The 20,412-nt window shown below is 45.0% G+C and overlaps 1 protein-coding gene and 1 long non-coding RNA gene across 9 annotated transcripts in view; one reads left to right on the forward strand and one right to left on the reverse strand.

The window, feature by feature from the left end:
* Nucleotides 1–20,412, forward strand: part of RUNX2 (RUNX family transcription factor 2) — a 326,374-nt gene that overhangs the window by 206,413 nt on the left and 99,549 nt on the right. The window contains exons 8-10 of one of the 8 annotated variants that reach the window (XM_078446961.2): nt 10,780–10,845; nt 12,474–12,617; nt 15,833–16,797. The exons of 4 other annotated variants lie outside the window; for them this stretch is intronic. In XM_078446961.2, the coding sequence (XP_078303087.1) occupies nt 10,780–10,845; nt 12,474–12,617; nt 15,833–15,837 (215 nt within the window). In that variant the 3' untranslated portion in view covers nt 15,838–16,797. Of the gene's footprint in view, nt 1–10,779; nt 10,846–12,473; nt 16,798–20,412 lie in introns of those variants that run through there. 3 more of the 8 variants (XM_078446960.2, XM_060614402.3, XM_060614410.2) reach the window with 3 other exon arrangements.
* On the reverse strand, nt 441–1,537 carry LOC132666346 (uncharacterized). Its single transcript, XR_009604618.3, has 2 exons — nt 1,113–1,537; nt 441–725 (listed from the first exon to the last, which is right to left on the reverse strand). It is a non-coding gene; the product is annotated as an uncharacterized LOC132666346 (long non-coding RNA).

Raw genomic sequence — 20,412 nt, forward strand, 5'->3', positions numbered from 1 at the left:
AATACATAATTAGGTATGTCTGTTTACACTTGGGAGACAGAAGGCTTCACATCCCAAAGAAATTCAGGGAGTCTGGGAGCAGCCACAAACAGATGTTGAAAATGTCCATTTGTGGCAAGTTTTATGACTATAGCACCAGAAGTATGCATGGAGGATGAAACCCCTCTGAAGGGGTGTGTGTGTGTGTGTGTGTGTTATCAAGTGGAGTAGAAAGTGAAAGGAGATCTTCCCCGCCCCCCCTCCCCGATTTGCTCTAGTATTTGTTTATCTCCTACAACAAGGAAAAAGTTCACTATTATTTGGCTTTGGCTGTTTGAAGGCTTTTGCCAAATGCTTAACAATCTGTAGGGTTTGATTTCTCTCAAAAAAAACCACTTTGAGAACAAGGCTCTATGTAACTAAGATGTGTTTGTTTTTGTTTAAATCACTCAGAAGAGAAATCATCTCTTGTCCATTGTTAAAAGAGAGGTTTCAATCAAAGGAAAATTCTACATATTCTAAAATATACAAACAGCTCTTTGAAACTGATGCCAAATCAAACTCTAAAAGGGACGTTTCTCTTGCAGAAGTTTTGAGTTAATTCCGTGTGCGAGGCTTGAGTGGAAAAACTCTGAGACCGTCAGAGGAACCAGTTTCTGTAACACCGAGTTTGGATTCGGAAGTTGTATGAGGGGCTTTGTCTCAGGATAGGGTGAAGTCTCTTGTACGCGGTCTTAGGCTCAACTCTAGAAACAAAGCAAGAGAAATTCTTTTCAGAGTGAGTCAGTTTTTCAGTTAAATAAAACTTAGTAGTTTGTTTCCTGATGTTACTGGATCCGAACCTCCAATGGGAGAAGGTGTGCCTGTCATCACTTTATAAAAAAAAGAACTTCAATTGAAATGTTCCCCTGTTGTTAAAGAAATACCGTCCTTTGGCCTATCATGATTTCTAATAGGATGAAAAATAGTGGATGCTAATGAGACGAGCCCAGTGGGGAAAAGGGACACAAATTGGAATAGGCAGAAACCAGAAGGCATACACAGAGTGCAGTAAGGGTATTCCCATCTCTTTTTACACACACACACACACACACACACACACACACACACACACACACACACACAATACTTACCATGTGTTGCTCTGAGAGGAGCGACAGTGTGTTTAAAGATACGAAGGACAGAGCCTGTTCTCAAGGAATTCGTAGGCTAGTCACGTGATAAGGGGGATGCTAGGTCCTCAGCGTGTACACGCCTTGAGAGACACGGATGGAGAACCAGGTGCAGATGGAGAGGTCCCTATTGGGCTAAAACAAGAACATGAGAAGAATCTTTGAAGCAGAGGGGGATTGTGAGGTAGGTTTTAAAGGCTGCGTAGAATTCCGGGGATAGGACTTCCGAGATTCCTATGAGATAGGATGGGGGGTGGGGATACTGAGGGCCTGAGGGAATCATGTAAACCAGGGCACGAAGGTGGGGAGATGAGGGGTCGTACGGGAAATGGAAAAGGGTCCAGTTTGACTGGATCGTAGACTTGATGAAGTGGAGTAAGAGATAAGACTGGAAAGGTAAACAAGAGACAAGACTGCTATCCCAGTAGACATTTGTTGTGTGTCTGTAGAGATCTAGAAATGTACACATACTTGAGGAAAGAGTGGGACATGAAGCCACAGAACAGGTAGGCAGTAATGAGCAAGGAAGTCCTGAGGAACCAGTAAGTTGGACAAGCTGAGGATTCAGGAACCCAGATAAGCCTTGTGGGCAGAAGGTCTAAGACACACACAAAAGTGGGTCTTGATTTTAAGGTAACCTTCTGTCCCAGCCAGGAAGCCCCTTGTATTTTCCTCCGGGGACGGGAACCAGTCCCTGGGCATGACCAGCAAAGGCCTATGCTGGGGAGTTCAGTGTGTCCGTCGGACTGTAGAGGGAGAGAGGGCAAACATAAGGATGCGTCCTGGCAGGATATAGCTGGAGCCTAAAGCCTAGGGCTTGGATCCTAGATGTTAGTATGGATTGTGTTAGGCCTGTCCTAGCTGTCCCCCTTAGAGCTGACTGAGTGGTTAGTACTTTGGTGATCTGGTTCAAATTCTGGGTCTTGGGACATTGGGTGGTTTGAATCACATGGGCCGTTGGATCACATGGGGGTGCTAAGCCTTTGGAGGGAATATCCAGGCTTCTCAGGTTTCGACTAATACTGCCTCGGGGGCAGCTGCTGCCTGGAGCCGACTCTTCCTTCCCCCAGGGTCTTTCTGGCTCAGTGCTGGACGCAGAGGCAGGGTCTGACCGCATTGGTGCTAGACGGAGAGGAGCAGAGCTTTTCGTACTTTAGGAAGCGGAGAATTGAAGTCCAAGCTGAAAACAGTCTGTGCATTCAGGGGATGGTGGGATGTGGTCCCTGTGATGCTTGTCTGCTGTCCTTGCCTCCTCTCCCCACTGCGATGGGCATGCTTTTTACAGGAGAGTTCCGCTGGGGCCTGGAACTGGGTGTGCGGGGTAAACCGGGACTTTCAGGATTCTGAATCTCACCTCCGGTCTTGCCTAGTTTGGACCCAGTGTTTCAATTTTCTTTTCCTCTCGCTCTGCTAGTTCAAGTGGTACTGGTAGGAAGGAATACCCTTTGGAGGTGGAGATGTTTATATTTGCTGTGTACTTTTGCCGGTTTTCACTTATGAGGGTCTTATCTGACAAACAGAAAAAGCGACTGGCCCAACATTCCTTAGAGCATCAGTGGCAAAGACAATCGGGGAATCCGTTGTCAAGCATGGCAGACAGGTGGCATGTGTCAGCCTCCCCATTCCACACCCCATCCCCACCTCTGTCCCCAGGGCTGTCTTTGATACTTGATCAAGCCCCCTTTTCATCATTGCCCTCCAGGTGGGCACGGCCGATCAGTTAGAATCGGCATGACGAATGAACCTGATTTTCTGCAGGAGGAGGAGATTGTGGCCGCCACAATCTGTGCCACCGGTCTGGGGCCAGGTCCTGGCCACCTGTTCCCGGTCTATAACTTTGAGGAAGTCGCTTCCCTTAGCTTCAGTGTGTTGTCCTCAGTGTGGGGGTCAATGACATTGTGTACCTCACAGAGCTGTGGGGAGGGTTCAGTGCCATAACGTGAGTGGAATACTTCAGTAAAAATCCTCTGCAGATCAGAGCCCTGCCCTCTCACTTGTCTGGCTAGCCAGTCTTTCCTCTTAGTGAAACTGGCCACGTCATGGGATACCGTGGATATGAAATCTCTTACGGGATTCCTATGGTTGGCGCAAAGCAAAGGCTGTTCTGTTAAGCAATAGCCCAGTGCTGGTTCCCAGCAACCTGGAGTCAGAGCATTCCTGAACAATGGGTTCAGGCATGCTACCAAACTCCAGAGAAACGCTCCTCAGATTTTTCCACTAAAGCACCCCAAAGGGCAGAGGAAACTCCAGGGCTCCTTCACTGCTGCCGCTCTCCTCAATCTGTTGACACAACCCCCAAAGAACCCCCGCTCCTTTGAGGAGAGCCTTTTCAGGTCTCTTCTCTTCACGTGAAATTTTACTCTGTAAAATGCCTGTTTTTGTTTTAATATAAAAATAATGTTTGAACTTACTAATACCCGTTTTATGCCCCTCTTTAAAAACCCTCCCCCATTTGTTCCCTTCTTGTATTTCATGCCCTCCTATCAGCTAAGCTTTGGTGTCTAATATATAACATCTCGACCAGTTCATAAATTTCTGCTTTTAATATAGCCTGAGTTCCCACTAGCGCAGGCCACGAGAAAATACCAGGCTGTCCCCTCTGCATTCGAGCTTTTTTGAAAGATTTACTGAGGAACAATTTATCATTTAGTTGCAATTTTTAAAATAATCTTAATTGGCCACATATGTTATCAAATAAGAGCAGGTCTTGGAGCCTCAGCCCCCCCCTCCGCGTCTCCCACCCCCACCCCCGCGCGCGCATGCGCACTGCCTTCTGCCAGGATGTCAGAAAATGAATTCTACCACTCTGGGCAGATACCATCGCAGGAAAGCCTCCCCGTGATTTAAGATAAGATTACTGATATTGATGCTGTTATTTTGAGGAGGGGAAGACTACTGCTTTTAAACCTCTATCCCTCTTTCTCCTAGTTTTTCCTCTCTTAATTATGGCTCCATGTTTTGGTAGCCATAAGTCATTAGTGGTTTTTAATTTCTCTGAAACTGAAATAAGGTCTGAAAGGCTGGATTTGTCCCTTTTTTCCTCCTTTTTTTCCTTTTTTTTTTTTTTTTTTTTTCCTCTGGCTAATCGGAGGAACGCAACCACATCTGAAGCCACTTGGCTCATTATGAATTTCATGGAAACTGATTCTCTGAAAGTGTTTCCATATGTGTGTTCCCAATATATCCCATCCTCTCTAAATGGGAGCACAGACGTGTGCATGGGCTGGAAATGGCTTCAGGATGTGACAGAGCAGTCATATGACCGCCACGGCACCGTGGGTGGCCCCTTCTGAAAGACACGGTGTCCTGGGTGCTGGCCTCCTTCCTGCAGCGGATCTGGTTTCAAAGACTACCCACCCTTCCTAGGCCTTTAAAAAGTTCTTAATCAGGGCCTAGCAAGAAGATCTCTCTCATTTTTCCTCCGTTTCTCTCCATCCCCCCCCACCCCACCCCAACCCCCTGGTTCCTTCCTTCTCTCTTACCCTCCCTCTCTGTGTGCATACACTCCCACATCTCCTAATGCCTGCCTCCTTTGCCTTCAAAAAGAGGAAATATAGTATTCCAACAATATCCTCAAAATTTGGGTGGGTTTAAGGAATGGTTGAAGTTTCTGGAAACTGCCAGGTTGTTTTTTTTTTTTTTTTTTTTTCCCCTCTCTCTTTCCTCCAGCATAGCATACTTTCTTAGCCTTAGGATCAGCTGGTCTTTCAGAATTTGTGAGCATGCAGTGGAAAAGTACAATTCATTACAACACGGAAAATAAATATTTATCCTGGATAGTTGAGGCACTTTTCCTCTCTTTTGCAAAACTATGGAGTTTGCTAGTCTGACCTTCCATTATCTTAAAAAAATTGGTTTCACATTCTCATTTTGCTGGTTTCTTCTCCATCGGTGTGATCCATTACATTTCTCCTGTGTAGGGTATGTTTTTCCAATTATTATTTAATGTAATTACAAGTAAAGCTAATTTAATGATAGATTCTTGATCATTTTCAAGTGAGGGGGGAAATTCAGGGAAATTAAGAAAATTGATGTAAAAATCCTTGAAAACCTCAGTGTGGAAAATGCAAAGGACTACCCTGCATATAGTCCAAAATCGATTTTTGGATGATCTTTACACAGCGTTTCTGCTTCTGTCATGTTGCCTGTTGGTAATGCTAGTAATTCATCTGTGTAGCACATTTTTTGGAAGTACTGTCCTTTCTTAGCACTGCACTATGTAGTAGGTAGGATCTAAAAGGATACACGATTCTTATTCTTAATTTGCTTTCCCCTTGGTTGGAAAATGACAATACTTCTCTAAACACAATGATAATACTTTAAAATGTGTGGAGTAGACTTTACATACATAAATGTTCAGGATGTACATGAAAAAAGCAAAGATGGCAAGAATTTGCATCCTGGGAAGCTGTTGGGTATTGGTGAGCTTTTTTTTTTTTTTTTTTTTTAATTTTTTTTAATGTTTATTTATTTTTGAAAGACAGAGTGCTAGCGGAGGAGGGGCAGAGAGAGAGAGAGAGAGGGAGGGAGGGAGGGAGACACGGAATCTGAAGCAGGCTCCAGACTCTGAGCTGTCAGCACAGAGCTCAGTGTGGAGGTTGAACTCACGAACTGTGAGATCATGACCTGAGCCGAAGTCGGACGCTTAACCGACTGAGCCACCCAGGTGCCCCTGTTGGTGAGCTTTAAAGATAGTGCTTGCCCAGCCTTAGTCTGGCAGAGAGAAGAGAGCTGGTCCTGAGTCTGGGGAGAGCATGCGCAAAGCTCCAGTGAAGGTCCTGAGTGTATGTCCTGCCGTGAAGAAGAGGGTTCATACTGGGGAGCAGTGAGACGTGACATTGCAAAAGTAGGACAGAGAACTCCGAATATGCCAGTAGCCGCCTCCTCACTTTCCACCCTTCGTGGGGCAGGTGCCCGGTCATGTCTTGTGAAAGGCTGACCTGTGCCTGGGTGGGGGTGGCACCCTCCGGTTTTACAGGAAGAAGAGCCTCGTTTTAATCTCCTGGTATCATTCACATCTACCTCGTCTCCAGACTTCCATTTCTTCATCCGTAAAGGTCGTCTTCGATTCTTGTTGACTCTGATGTACTTGCTGCCTGTACTAGTCCAGAAATTCTGACAGAGTGTGAGTTTTACCCTCTGTTACCTTTACTACCTATCCCAAATAAATAACCTGTGTGGGGGCGGTTGCCCTGGGATCACCTTCCCACAGGCCATGTTTCTGTGGCCTGGCACTCCTGCTCCCTCCTCTGTTGTCTCTGTGGCCCCCAGGATAGACATAAAATACAGATGCTGGGGCTAAGGATACCGGGAACAACACCAGTGGCAAAACAGAGGTAATCTGTTCACTAGTGGTGATTGATTATCCGCAACATGAGGTCAGGTGATGTAATGATGCTTGGGAAGAGCTTTGAACACTCTTTAAAGAGAGTTTTATGAGGATTTATAGTCTGGAGTGGTATTAGAATGCATGTGAGGTTTGATGTCAGCATTGCTTTAATGCTTATTATATCTATGTTTTTAATGTGTCAAAAATGTACCAACCATTGTACAGAGTTCCTGATCCCTAGACTAACTTTCTTACCGATTCATTCATCCATCCATCCATATATGTACATTAAAAAGCAAACCCCAAAAAACTTAAGCTCCTACCGTGCAGAAGGGATATGAGAGGAAAATAAATCATGACCTTTACCATCCCAAGCTTACTTTATAGTTGGAGAGAACAGGCTAAGAAACAGCTAATAGTTCAGTAAAGTAGTGACTCCTAAGGGGCCAAAAGAGAGACACAGAAAATAAATGCTATTGGAACAGGAGGGAAATAGGAAATTATATAATAGAGCAGTTGGGGGAGGGGCAGCTAGAAATGTTGTAGAAAGGGAAGAAGATTCTTAGAGGAAAGCAGCTCTGTGGCAATCCTGAGTATTCTACGTTCTGAAGGAAAGAATGCCGTGAGGGGGTTAATAAAGTACATTGGGCTTATTCGAGATTTGTCGAAGCAATAACTCCTACCATTTAAAAGGCCCCAATGAAGCTTTGAAGTTAACACCTCATTGTGGAGAAGGATGATGGCTTTTCATTCTGTACATTTATACCCTTACGTTAAAAAGTAGGACAGGGGGGGCGCCTGGGTGGCGCAGTCGGTTAAGCGTCCGACTTCAGCCAGGTCACTATCTCGCGGTCCGTGAGTTCGAGCCCCGCGTCAGGCTCTGGGCTGATGGCTCGGAGCCTGGAGCCTGTTTCCGATTCTGTGTCTCCCTCTCTCTCTGCCCCTCCCCCGTTCATGCTCTGTCTCTCTCTGTCCCAAAAATAAAAAATAAAAAAAAATAAAAAAAAAAATAAAAAAAAAAAAAAGTAGGACAGGGGACTCTGCCTGTGCCAACATAGTTCCACCTGGCTTCAAGGCCCCTCTTCCTTTCCTGCACCTGACCTGCCTCCTCAGGTGGGATGTGTAAATCCCACTGCTGAGAGGGGACAATGCATGGGTACAGGGTTTCCTAGCTGACAGCCCCAAATGACAAGTACCCAGTCTCTTACTGTTTTCAGACTCCTGTTTCCATTCGTTCTAGGGATCTCCTTGCTTGTTCTCAGGCCGACCATGATTTACGGAGGGCCTACTAAGTGAGATGTATGCAAAAGCATTAGGTAGAGGCCTAGAAATGTCAAGTAATCTTGTTATTAAGCACTGAGGGGGAGGCCAACAAGGATTAGACAAATCTCTGCCTTCAGCATCCCACTCGTTAGTTAGGAGTCTAGTGTGACCCAGGATAACTAGCGCTAGAAAGCAGTGTGTGGAAGATGCTGGTGGGGGATTGCAGACCACAAGACCTGAAGATTGGGGGCTCTCTTTTATGCTCCCTTTTCTTTGGTTTCACTTCTTGCCACCACACTTTTCACTTGCTCTGAAGACCCAAGAAACCCCGTTGGGGAAAAAGAAACTTTCCTTTCTCCCCATAGACCTTGGCTGGCGGGATGGGGCGGGGGAGCGGGGGGAAGAGGCAAGCTTTTTAAAATTTCTTTTTATTTATTTTTTCATTATTTTTAATGTTTATTTATTTTTTAGAGAGACAGAGCATGAATAGGGGAGGGGCAGAGAGAGAGGGAGACCCAGAATCCTGAAGCAGGCTCCAGGCTCTGAGCTGTCAGCACAGAGCCTGACGTGGGGCTTGAACTCACAAACTAGTGAGATCATAACCTAAGCTGAAGTCAGATGCTTAACCAACTGAGCCACCCAGGTGCCCCAAGAGTTTTTTTACTTGTAATATTGGTTTTATTTTTATTGGAGCTTCATGGGCATTTTATTAGCATACTCTTCCCATGCATATTAGGCTCTGCTGCTGCTGTTTTAATGAGCAAGGTTCTTGCAGCTCTCTTTATGAGAGCTGCATTCCTTTGCAAGCTATCTGACTGTGGCCAGAGGTACAGATAACAGTTCCGGAATGAAACGCGTCTGTAGGAACCCAGCAGGTCCTAAGGGAATCAAACCCTTGACCTAGGTCTCATTCACATCATGCTATGAGCAACTGAACTAACTGCCCACAATTTAGCAGATTAGATCCAACAAGACGTCCAAGAATTTGTCAGTATATCCCAAAGACAGTAACTCTCATTGGGGCAACGTAGGCACCAGAAGAGCCTTCTTAAATGTTTTTTTTAAAAAAGGCAAAGTTAGATTTCTAAGGCAAGATACATATGTACCTATGATGGTGTCAACCAGATTCCTTAAGGGTAACTAAGATCGCAAAGAGGTCAGAAGTCATGGCTCTGTATCTCTCAAGCAGCGTGATTTCGTCGTGTACGTGGCTCCCCTTCTCTGGATCTCAGCTTCCCTGCTTGTTAATGGGTAAGATTAGAGTGGATTATCTTAGCAGTAAATGAGGGATTTGGGCCTTTCCATCAGAGTGCCCCAACCGGCAAAGGAGAGTAAATGGGTACTATAGAGAATCTGGAGGACATGACCTAAATCTTTGTAAGTGCAAAATTTTGTTGAAGTCACTTTTGTTTGTCTCCCTAGAAATTCACCCAAGTGTTGTATTCTACTCCATATCTTTTGTAAGTTTGTAGTTGTAATGTGGCTAGTTACACAGGTATGTGTAGTTTAGTACACAATGTCAAGAAGGCTGTCTAAAAGAATACCCAAGTTCATATGCAAAACAGAGATTAAAAACAGATACTACCCTGTTCAATGAAAGAAAGTTTAATTATATCGTTTACTTCTGCACCAATTATTATAAACTGAAGATTAGGGAGGGCTTTATTTTATTTTTTTCCTTTTAAGTTTAGAATTTTTTCCTTCTCCTCACCATAGACTATTATATAAGGGATCTCATGTGAGACTGTATGGAGTTGTTAATATTTCTTCATACAGAACACATTGCAGGGTGTTTCAGAAACATTTCTTGGTAGCACGAACTGAGTAAGGCAATTCCAGAAAATTCTACGTTTTGTAAGTTGTAAAAATGACTGTATAATCCCTTTAAAGTCCACATTAGCTCTCTTTGCCCAGAAGGAGTTAATCTTCAAGACATTACAGTCTCAAATGACTAGAAGTGATTGGTCAAAATTCTGTAAACCTAGCAGAAATTTGTTGCATTGTTTTCTATAAACCACAGCCAGAGCTCAATAATTGAAAAATGAATGTCAATTTCCATTAGCTGGCATCTATAAACCAAAAAGGTACAGTGATCCTGGCATATGACGGGTAATAAAAACATCAGCAGAATGCATCAGGTAAAACAGAGAAGGTGAGGGGGTGGAGGAATAAATTCAAAACCATATTGGAGTTTACTGGCAGGGCCCCACATCGGGGGTTTTAATGAGGCTTCTGCATCAAAATAAGGGAAACCACATGGAATTTTAATTATGACTACAGCATATTTTAAGTACAAATACCCACGAGAAGTATTTTTTTTTTTTTTTTTTACACTGACAAGCCTATCTGTGTGAGCTCTGTGCTTCTGTGGGGCAGGGGGGCAGGCGTTGATGTTTTAAGTGGGGCTTCTTTCTGTTTGAAATTGTTCATGTTATTCTGGTTTCTCTCACATGATCCGAGCATTGAATGTAATCTGTACAGAAGTGGCCTGCCTATTACTGTTAGCTCCGCCAGCCCCAGCTCACCAGATGCTGTGCAGTGAAAAGGCTGGCCAAGGAACCTCTGTGGCCTCCACGTAGCGCCTGTGTCTCCCAAGGCAGACTGCATAAGCACGGAGGGGGGGTTGGCGGGGGGCACCTTAAATCTCATCTGCTCCCTTTTGAGCCTCTGTCATAATCACTACTTCCACGTTTTAACATTTGAGCCGGCGAGGATTTTGTATTTGGGAGGGTTAGGCAGGGGCCTGTCGAAGATGGAAGAATTTATGAAAAGCAGAGAGCAGCCGCCCAGACTGCGTTAGTTTTGGTTCGTCATCTTGAAAGTGTTCGCTTCTGGTATTAGACGCCGCTCACTAGCTTCTTACCCTCTGCTTATGGGCCTGGGGAATCCGGGAAAGCACTGAAGAGGGGTGGGAACTTCTCTGCCCCCCCCGTCCCCCTCCCCCTCGGCTTTGCTTCTCCTGCTGTCTTGGAGTTCAAGGTGCTAGAACCCTTAGAGCTGGAAGGGAACTTAGAGCTCATCCCCCTCATTTTACAGATGATGACACTGCCACTTCTGACTTCTGCCTCTGGCCTTCCACTCTCAGTAAGAAGAGCCAGGCAGGTGAGACTTTTAACAATTGCGGGGGCTGGGCTGGGCGGGGCTGTCTGATTGGTACTGTCCAATGTTCGAGAAAAACTTTTGTTAACTCTATATTGCTTTTAAATAGTCACTTTGGATTACAAACGCACATCATGGCACTTAGGGAGATCACAGGCGGTGTGCATTTTGACAAAAATCAAAACTCTCAATCGGCACCTTTAAAGAAAAGTATCAGGATTATGCCTTGAATAAATACTGGAGTATCCAAGAACAAGGGCTAAATAAAAATGGGGCTGAAGAAGTACCTCCTGACTAAGGCCTTGAAGAAGTCCTAAGTGCTTTCCCTTATGGATCAAAACTATAGAAAAGCAAACACGTGAGATGCAGAGAATTGGAAGATTTTAGATGCGACACAGTCTTGAGAACACCAGTATTATAGAAGGTCTTGTCATAATTCTGTCAGTTTTAGAAAATTATAACCCAGTCGCTGAAGATCACAACTAAATTTTTAGGCATATCAGAAAACTGATTTCTACATGAAGTGGTTTATGGCTATGGTTTTATGAGTTTAAGCACCAGAAATACCTATTAAGGAGGCACACTGTTAGCTTTAGAAGTTAAAGGACTTTCCATTTCAGGGCAAAGCCAGCTTTGCCTCCAGGTACCACTTGGAATTAGCCTGAAGCTGATTCCTTAGGATGTGGCACAGGGCCCTGGTGAATGGGTGTTGAGGCGCCCTCTTACCCCTCTCCCCTGGGCGCAGAGCGTCTCATGAAAGCTACGGTTGGCCGCTGGCCTAAATGAGGTCCTGGGTCTCCCTTTGAGACACGAAATGCATTGATTCCTAGGTACTATAAGCCTTCCCCCCACCCTCACTTTTAAAACCCACTTATTTAGTGTATGACCCTAGGGAGAATTTCTAAGGGTTAGACTCTCCTCATGTGCCCCCAGAAAAGTAAGATAGTTCCAGAACACGTGGAAATCTGGCTTGATTTCAGTCCGGTTTGATTTTTTTTTTTTTATTTTTTTTTTTGAAATCTGTTACTAAGATGAAGAATAAAACAAGATTATACATTATTTTAAAAATGGAAAAGAAGTAATAGGAACATGTTAAGGTATCTTTTTGAAGTTCCTTCATTGATGAAGGGGCCTTGCCAAGAGTACCAGTAACAAAACTGATCACTTTGGGGTTTCTTTATATTGGGTTGAGAAAATAAAATTAGGTTGAGTGACTTAGTAAAAATGTCACTTTCAAATATCTGAGGTGCAATGAGAAACGAAAAGAGAAAAAAAAAAACAAAACCAATGAGGATTCAGTCTTAAAGTCTGAGGAGTGAATCTGTAATGAGTGGTGTTGGGTTGGTTTACACATAAGACCTAGCACACATTTGGGCTTTTTTCAAGGGGGTGAAGAACTTAAGGATACGTACCGCTAAGACGGTAAAGTGGGAAAAAAAAAAAAAAAGACTGTCTAGTGACCGGTGCATTTGAAGGTCTGTTTGTGGCTTTGCTGTTCCTTTTTGGGAGGCTAAAGTTTCTTGTTTTTTGTTTTTGCTTTTGTTTTTTTTTTTTCTTGTAACAATTCTCTCTTTATTTTAATTGATATTTACAGACTTTTTTCCCCCCCCATCTTCTGTTATAATTTTTAGGTGCTTCAGAACTGGGCCCTTTTTCAGACCCCAGGCAGTTCCCAAGCATTTCATCCCTCACTGAGAGCCGGTTCTCCAACCCACGAATGCACTATCCAGCCACCTTTACTTACACCCCGCCAGTCACCTCAGGCATGTCCCTCGGTATGTCCGCCACCACCCACTACCACACCTACCTGCCACCACCCTACCCCGGCTCTTCCCAAAGCCAGAGTGGACCCTTCCAGACCAGCAGCACTCCATATCTCTACTATGGCACTTCGTCAGGATCCTATCAGTTCCCCATGGTGCCGGGGGGAGATCGGTCTCCTTCCAGAATGCTTCCGCCATGCACCACCACCTCGAATGGCAGCACGCTATTAAACCCAAATTTGCCCACCCAGAATGATGGTGTTGACGCTGATGGAAGCCACAGCAGTTCCCCAACTGTTTTGAATTCTAGTGGCAGAATGGATGAATCTGTTTGGCGGCCATATTGAAATTCCTCAGCAGTGGCCCAGCGGTGTCTGGGAGCCGCATCCCAAATGTATCGATATATACATATATAGAGAGAGCGCATATATATGTATATCAATTAGCTATCTACAAAGTGCCTATTTTTTAGAAGATTTTTCATTCACCCACTCAGTCATGATCTTGCAACCATGAGAGGGTAGACACTGAGAAGCAGAAGGCCCAAGAGAGACAATCGTATTCAGGTTTCAGATGGTTTTCTATGTAAGACGTACTTTCACAAAGGAAAAAGGTATTTTTGTTGTGTTGTCGTTTGGCCTGTTATCGTAAATAACCCGTTCCTATGCCAATTCAGAGAGGTGGACTCCAGGTTCAGGAGGAAGAAGAGCAAAGCCGCTTCCTCTCTGTGCTTTGAAACCGCACACCCTCACGGTTGCAGCTGTGTATGGACCAGTGCCCTCTGCAGACCAGCTTACAAAGCCAGTCGAGGTGCACGCAGAGGGCAAAGAGGTAGAATGGACGCTTCCCGCATAGTGCGATCCATTCAGAGTAACTGTTCCAAACTGCTCTCAGACTTGCCGCAAGTTCTCGTACGATCTGTTTGGTTCAGTTTTGTTGTTGTTGTTGTTGTTGTTGTTGTGTTCCTACTTTTAAGAAAGTGACTCCAAAAATACTGATCAGGATAGATGATTTTATTTTACTTTTTTGTACTTTTTTTGTTTCCTTTTCCCATTTAACCAAAAAGAAATCCCATCCTTCGATCCTTACCCTCCTTCTCCTTTCTCCTTTTATGCAAAACTGAAAATGGCAATACCTTATTATAGCCATAATGGTATAGATAGTGTTTGTGTTTGGCTGTGTGTTGTTTTCTTTTTTTTTTTTTAAATTATGAATATGTGTAAAATCTGAGGTAACTTGCTAACGTGAATGGTCATATAACTTTAAAGATATATTTATAATTATTTAATGACATTTGGACCCTTGAAACATTTCTTAGTGTACTGATGTGTTGACTTCGGTCTCTAAAAGTGCTCTTTATTAAATAACAAATTTCTTCAGTGGGCTAGAGCCATATCTGAAATATTGCTAAGCAGTTTCAGTTCAGGCACAATGTGATTTTCAAAAATACGTCCATCTCCAAATATTTTAGATGTAGCTTGTTTTTGTGACGTATGAAGGAAATGTTATGTCTCGTTCTTTCAGATCTTTGATCGCCTCTAACACAGCTTTGCCTTTTAAAGCAATAATTGGGGATTTAAAAACCAACTCTTAGCCCTTTATCTCTTATTGTTGCCCTTTATTAGCATGAAATGCTGGAGTGATGTGGGTTCCTAATTTCTTTCAAATAACAATGACTCTTGTCATACTAAAAAGACAAGCACAAGTGAATCGTGGAACTGCAGAAAAACGTTCTGCCGTTTCATAGTTAAAGCAAAACTCTAAATCGCCAGGCTTCCCAGGGAAGACGTAGCAGGCGGCCGCCCTTGTGGCTGAAGGGTCCATCAGGATGCACTTAGTACAGGAAAAGCCAAATTGTCCCGGGGATTCTTAACCCACCGGCCTTGCCAAACAGAAAGTCAGGAGAACCCAGGCCTGCCCTCCCCGAGGCCCCGCCGGCAGCTCTCCACGGACTCTGCCCTTAAAGGAGCAGATTCAGTCATTGTCTTACGGGGGAGCGGGTCATCTGAAGTAGCAGGCAAGTTCCAGCAGGTAGCTGACCTGAGAGAACACCTGGCCTGTGGGGAGCCGTAGCCAACCCTTTTGCGTCAAGGGAAGGCAAGGTCATGTGGAGTTTGGGATCTTACTACTGTGTATGAATCTGAGCGGAAGCCCTCCCGTAAGATGCACTTTGACCGCTCCTGGCAGATTCTCAAGCGGGAATCCTTAATCCAAGCCAGGATCATTCGACGACACCACCGGGCAAATCCCTGCCTGGGCTCCCACAGGTCCGGGCCCCTTCCTTTCAATTCGGTGCCCCTCTGAACAGAACTTCGTAGAGATTTGCCTCCAGCGCCTAGAGACCCCTGCTCTGTCGTCCTGCCGCAAGCCCGCTTCGCTGGCCGCCAGGCCTCGCAGGGCAGCGTGGGGGGCCCCGTGCTTCTCGCTGGGCGCCTCCCTTGCAATCGCCCCGACTCCTCCCAGCCAAAACCGAGGGCAAAACAAAACAAAGCAAAACGAAACTGGTTGCCTTCTAAAGGTCGTATACCAAGTATGCTTAGATAAATAAGCCACTTTTCTCTTAACTAAGATGGCAGTAGTAGCTGATACTATTTATTGTTTGTGTGTGGTAGCTTGAAGCACGACACTGTCCATTTATTTGTAAGTGTAAAATATGTGTGTGTGTTTCAGCAGCACTTAAAAAAGCCAGTGTCTGGTTACACATTTCAATTTTAATTAATTGACCTAAAAATGTTACCGCCGGTGCCAGCTGTACCCTATTTAATAATAAAAAAAAAAAGGTACTATATTTGTACATTATTTTTTAATGTTAAAAGGGCTTTTTTAAGTTTACAGTACACATACTAAGTGACTTTAGGGATGCTTTTGTGTTGAAATGTTATTAGAGTGGCTGCAGGCAGCAACCCAGAAACACTTTAAAAGTTTTTTTTTTGTTTTTTTTTTTTTTGTTTTTTTTTTTTCCTTGGGAAAAATTCAAGCACTTGTCCCCTCCCTCCAACCACTCCAAAGGGGTAAGTCACATTTCTTAGATCAAATTCTGCCCTTTGTCAAAGCCTGGGGGTTAAATTTTTCTTTTTCGTTTCCTTTTTTTTTTTTTTTTTTAATAACTGAACCCTTAATTTGCACTGGGTCATGTGTATGATCTGTGATTTGAAGACCAAAGCAAAGCCTTACTACTGCTCCTACCGTGAAGCCATGTAGTAGCCAACGCTCTGTATTTCCTTCAGGTTAAAGGAGCATGGTTCTTTGTAGCGCCAACGTTGCTGGCGTTTACAGCGTGGCCAACACAGACACGTTGATCTGTTTGAGTTGTCTCACAAATTGTAACCTCTGCCAGGGCCCCCGAACAAGTACCACAGCGTTGGTTTTGGATGAGGGAAGTGACCTCCAGCCTGGAACCGAGAGAGACGCAACAGATGAGCTGTGGGTTACTCTGTAGACAGTGTCGCCCCACCGGGGCCTTTTAAAAGGAAGCTGAGAAATCCACACCGTCAGGGACCATCCGTTGCAAACTCAGAGGGGACGAGATGTGTGTGCTGGCTTAGAGTTCCCTCCATTCCCAGGAAAGGAACGGACTCAGAGTCTAGGTTAATGCATGGAAACACAGAGCATGAGCGAGAACAGGAGTTATTTCTAGGATATTCGAAAGAACAATAACCAATAAAATAAAAGCGACTCTTCCAAACCTTGAATTTGTTGTTCTTAAAAAAGGAATGCATTTAAAAAATATTTTCTGTGTGAGAATTTTTTAGATGTTTGTTTACTTCATGTTTACAAATAACTGTTTGCTTTTGATGCAGTACTTTGAAATATATCAGCCAAAACCATAAGTTACAGTAATTTCTTAGGTATTCTGAATAAAATTCCATTTTTTCTTTTTGGATATGCTTTACCGTTCTTAGATTTCTGTGGAACAAAAATGTTTGTAGCATTTTGTGTAAATACAAGCTTCTCATTTTTATTTTTTTCCAATTGCTGTTGCCCAAGATCTGCTTTCCCTGCACATATTGTACAAATTCTGGTTTGTCCCACAGGCCATGATTGTGGATGAGTTTACTTTCAACTTCAAAGGGACTATTTGTATTGTATGTTGCAACTGTAAATGGAATTATTTGGCATTTTTTTCTCATGATTGTAATATTAATTTGAAGTTTGAATTTAATTTTCAATAAAATGGCTTTTTTGGTTTTGTTATGTGTGTACATTGGGTCTTTTCTCAGCCGCGGCTCCATTCTCTAGTCTAACGCCTACTCCTGCCTACACCTGGGCACTTTTTGGCCGTGGGACTTGCCAGGGCCGGATGAGAACAGAGGTCTGTGTTACTGGTGAGAGGTTGAAAAATCTCCGTGAGCGCCACCTTCTTCTTTTGTCCTACTCCTACAGGGGTGTGGGTGAAGGATCTAGCAGTGAACTCACTTCCCTATCCGCCTGTGTCTGAAGGAAGGAGCGCTCACCCCATCCTTTGGTAAAGCCCCTTCTTCTATCTACGGGACCAGTCCAGATACAAAGACAGCTGTCTCGATGGTCCCTGTGGTTCTAATCTCTGGGCACATGAACAAGGGCCCACAAGTGAACCCTTGGCTGTGGTCAGATCTCAGGCAGCCTGGCCATAGCCGGTAGTCTGTTTTCCTTCCCACGTCTCTCTTGGGTTCTTAAAACAGAAAGTCAATCAAACCTCAAGGGTAAGTAAAAATGGACCTTGGCCTGGAGAGCTCTAGCCTCAGAAAAATTCTACTAGCGAGCATAACTATAGTTTGGAGTTTTTTTGTTTTTTTTTTATGGGCCATAGTATATTTTTGGTAAGTCCCTCCCCTTCGATAAGGTTGAGGGCCTGGGGTAGAGTGGTGGCTTTCTTTATGTCCTGTGCTGTCTGTCCGCCTTGGCTTACCACAGTTCTAAAAGAAGGACCATAAACCGTGGTGCAGAGATGGTCAGGCCCTGGCCGGTGGCCCACATGATGCTAAGAGGTAGAGAGGCCTCCTTTGAGATCTGCTCATTCTTACCTGTTTGACATTGTTTTCTGAGAAATCTTGGAAACAGCTAATTTCTAAGACTAGGAGACATCCTGAAAGCACTCGGGTGACACCTAGGCTGGGAAACTTGTTTGCAACTCTTTGAAGCTGTATACTTAGTTATCCTTTTAAATCAGACATCTGTGTCGTTTTAAAAGGCCTTGCATGACAGGTGGGCACAATGGCTTTCGCACGGTCTGTGGCTTTGTCCAGCAGCATGGTTTAGGGCAAATCGCTTTATTCCTCTGGGTCTCAGTTTTTTGGTTTATGGAGAAGCACTGGGCCAGATTTTGGCACTATTGACATTTCAGGCTGGATAATTCTTTGGGGTATGTGTGTGTGTGTGTGTGTGTGTGTGTGTGTGTGTGTAGGGGGGCTGTCCTGTGCATTGTAGGATATTTAGCATCTCTGGCTTCTACCCACTAGATGCCAAGAGCACTGCCCCAGTCATGACAATGAAAAACGTCTCCAGAATGTTCCCTGGGAGGAAAACGTACCCCCCATTGAGAACCAGTGGGCTAGAGGCTCTCTTTAAATTCTTAGGTCGGGCTTTCTTGACAGAACTGGTGTGAGAATACATTGCTCATTAAAACAGGCTAGCCAGGCAGAAGACGGCGGGGCTTCCCAGAGATGGATGTGTACCAACCCTTTCCATCCCTTCACCTGATGGCACCCTGAGGTTTGGCTGTGTCGTGAGGGGGGCTCCTGTCTTTCCCGCTGCACTTCTTCCCTCCTCCTCACGTTCCGGGCTCTGTAGCCAGGGCATAGCACAGCTGTGGGACTTTGTTAGGCCTGGACTGCTTGGCCATGTTTGTCATGGCTGCTTCTGTTCTCACTGGAAATGACAGGCGGAGGAAGGAAAGACGTTTCTCCAGTGCGTCTGACCCCTTGTGCCCCCTGCCCCCCAAATATTTAATCATCAGACATTGCTTTGAGAGTGGGTGTTTCCTGTTAACTCAATCCCAGCCGACACTGGCCCAATAAACACCTCAGCTCTCTGTTGCAGAGCTTTTTTGGCTGGGAAATGGGTATTGCCATGTAAACAGGAAGCCCCCTGAAGTTATTATCTACAGATGCGGTTGAAGAGCCACATGTTTATATTTATGGGATTTGAAAACAGTCTAAAAAGGCAAGGGAGGAAGAAGGGGAAGGCCTCGTTCACGATCGGTGAGTGAGAGCTGGGCCTACAGATCTTCACGAGCTGACTTCTCTTTCCTTCTGGAAACGGGTGGTTAACAATAATGACACAGCCAAAAGCCACAGCCGAGATGGAGGCGCTGGCCTGACTGATTTAAGCAAACAACCCGACCGTGACTATCAGGCAAACTGGACAATCCAGTCAGCTGGCTTTCCTGTCCCAATTATTTGGGAATCATTTTTAGAGACCAGTTCTAGGAAACCATGGTTTAGGGGCATTTCCACAGGGAGGAAGAGGAGGCTTATGAGATGATGGTCCTGTGAAGTCTCTACGTTTTCCCGGGGACAGCTCAACTGACTGCCACGGTTTTAGTGAGCATGGGCCGGCTCTCCGGAAGCTCTCGGGCAAACTCCGGAAGGGGCCGGGAGGGACGCCTTCATGCCAGAGCTGTTGGGGGTTGGTGCAGGGAATGTGCAGGTGGTGAGACAGCCGGCCTGCACACGAGGGCTGGGCACACTGGCTCACCCCAGTTCCTTCAGCCACCCCCGCTCTTCCTTTGCTGGCTCTCACCTCAGGCCTGCAGAAGGTGTCAAGGAAAGCCAGGTAGGAACCAACACCTGGATAAATCACGAGCTCTAAACTACGAGCTCTGAGCAAAGGCAAGGGAAGCTCTCCCCAACCTCCCTCCATTCCTGTGCACCCTGAGAAGTCTCTCTGTGACTTCCCGGTAGTGGGTATTCGATTGGGAGGCCTTGGAAGTGAAGTTTTTAAAAAGCTATGAAATTAGTAAGGAATTTAGCAAAGAAAAGAATCTGCTAGTGATGCCAAGGGAACTACCCTAAGGTGTGTGTGTGTGTGTGTGTGTGTGTGTGTGTGTGTGTGTGTGTGTGTGTCTAAAGGGAGGGAAAAGGGAGGTGGAGGGATGGAAAGGGGTGCCTGAGCAGCTATTTAGGGAACAATGAAGCTCTCTCTCTCTCTCTCTCTCTCTCTCTCTCTCTCTCACACACACACACACACACACACGCACACATAGACACACACACACGTGCTCTTTGACATGGCATTTATTTGTCTCGGGTGTTTGTTTTCCTCGCAAATCCTACAAAAGAGTACTACCTTCATTCCACGAGTGGTAAAGAGGCAACTATTCTTTTTTTTTTTTTTTTAATGTTTATTTTTGAGAGAGAAAGAGACAGAGACGGAGTGCGAGCAGGGGAGGTGCAGAGAGAGAGGGAGACACAGAATCCGAAGCAGGCTCCAGGCTCCGTGCTCTCAGCACAGAGCCTGACGTGGGGCCTGAACTCAAAGACCGAGAGATCATGACCTGAGCAGAAGTCGGATGCTCAAACGACTGAGACACCCAGGCATCCATCCCCTTGATGGCCTTTTTTTCTTCCCCCCCAGGTCATTCTGTCCCATTCCATAGCTAATAATAGAAAGGGAAGAATTACCCTCCACCAGTCATCCTTGGAAAGAAATCAAGACCATCTAGCAAAATGCTAAAGGGGGGCGGAAAGGAGGTGGGAGTCTGGGGGGACAAGCAAAAGTTCTTCCACACAGGCCCCTCAAGATGTAGTCTTGCCTGCACAATGTTCGGTGAGACCAGAACACAAAATTACAACCAGGCGTCATGTGGCCTGTACTCCCGAGGCCTTAG

This window comes from Panthera onca, chromosome B2 (assembly GCF_046562875.1).
Source record: "Panthera onca isolate mPanOnc1 chromosome B2, mPanOnc1 haplotype 2, whole genome shotgun sequence".
Taxonomy (NCBI): domain Eukaryota; kingdom Metazoa; phylum Chordata; class Mammalia; order Carnivora; family Felidae; genus Panthera; species Panthera onca.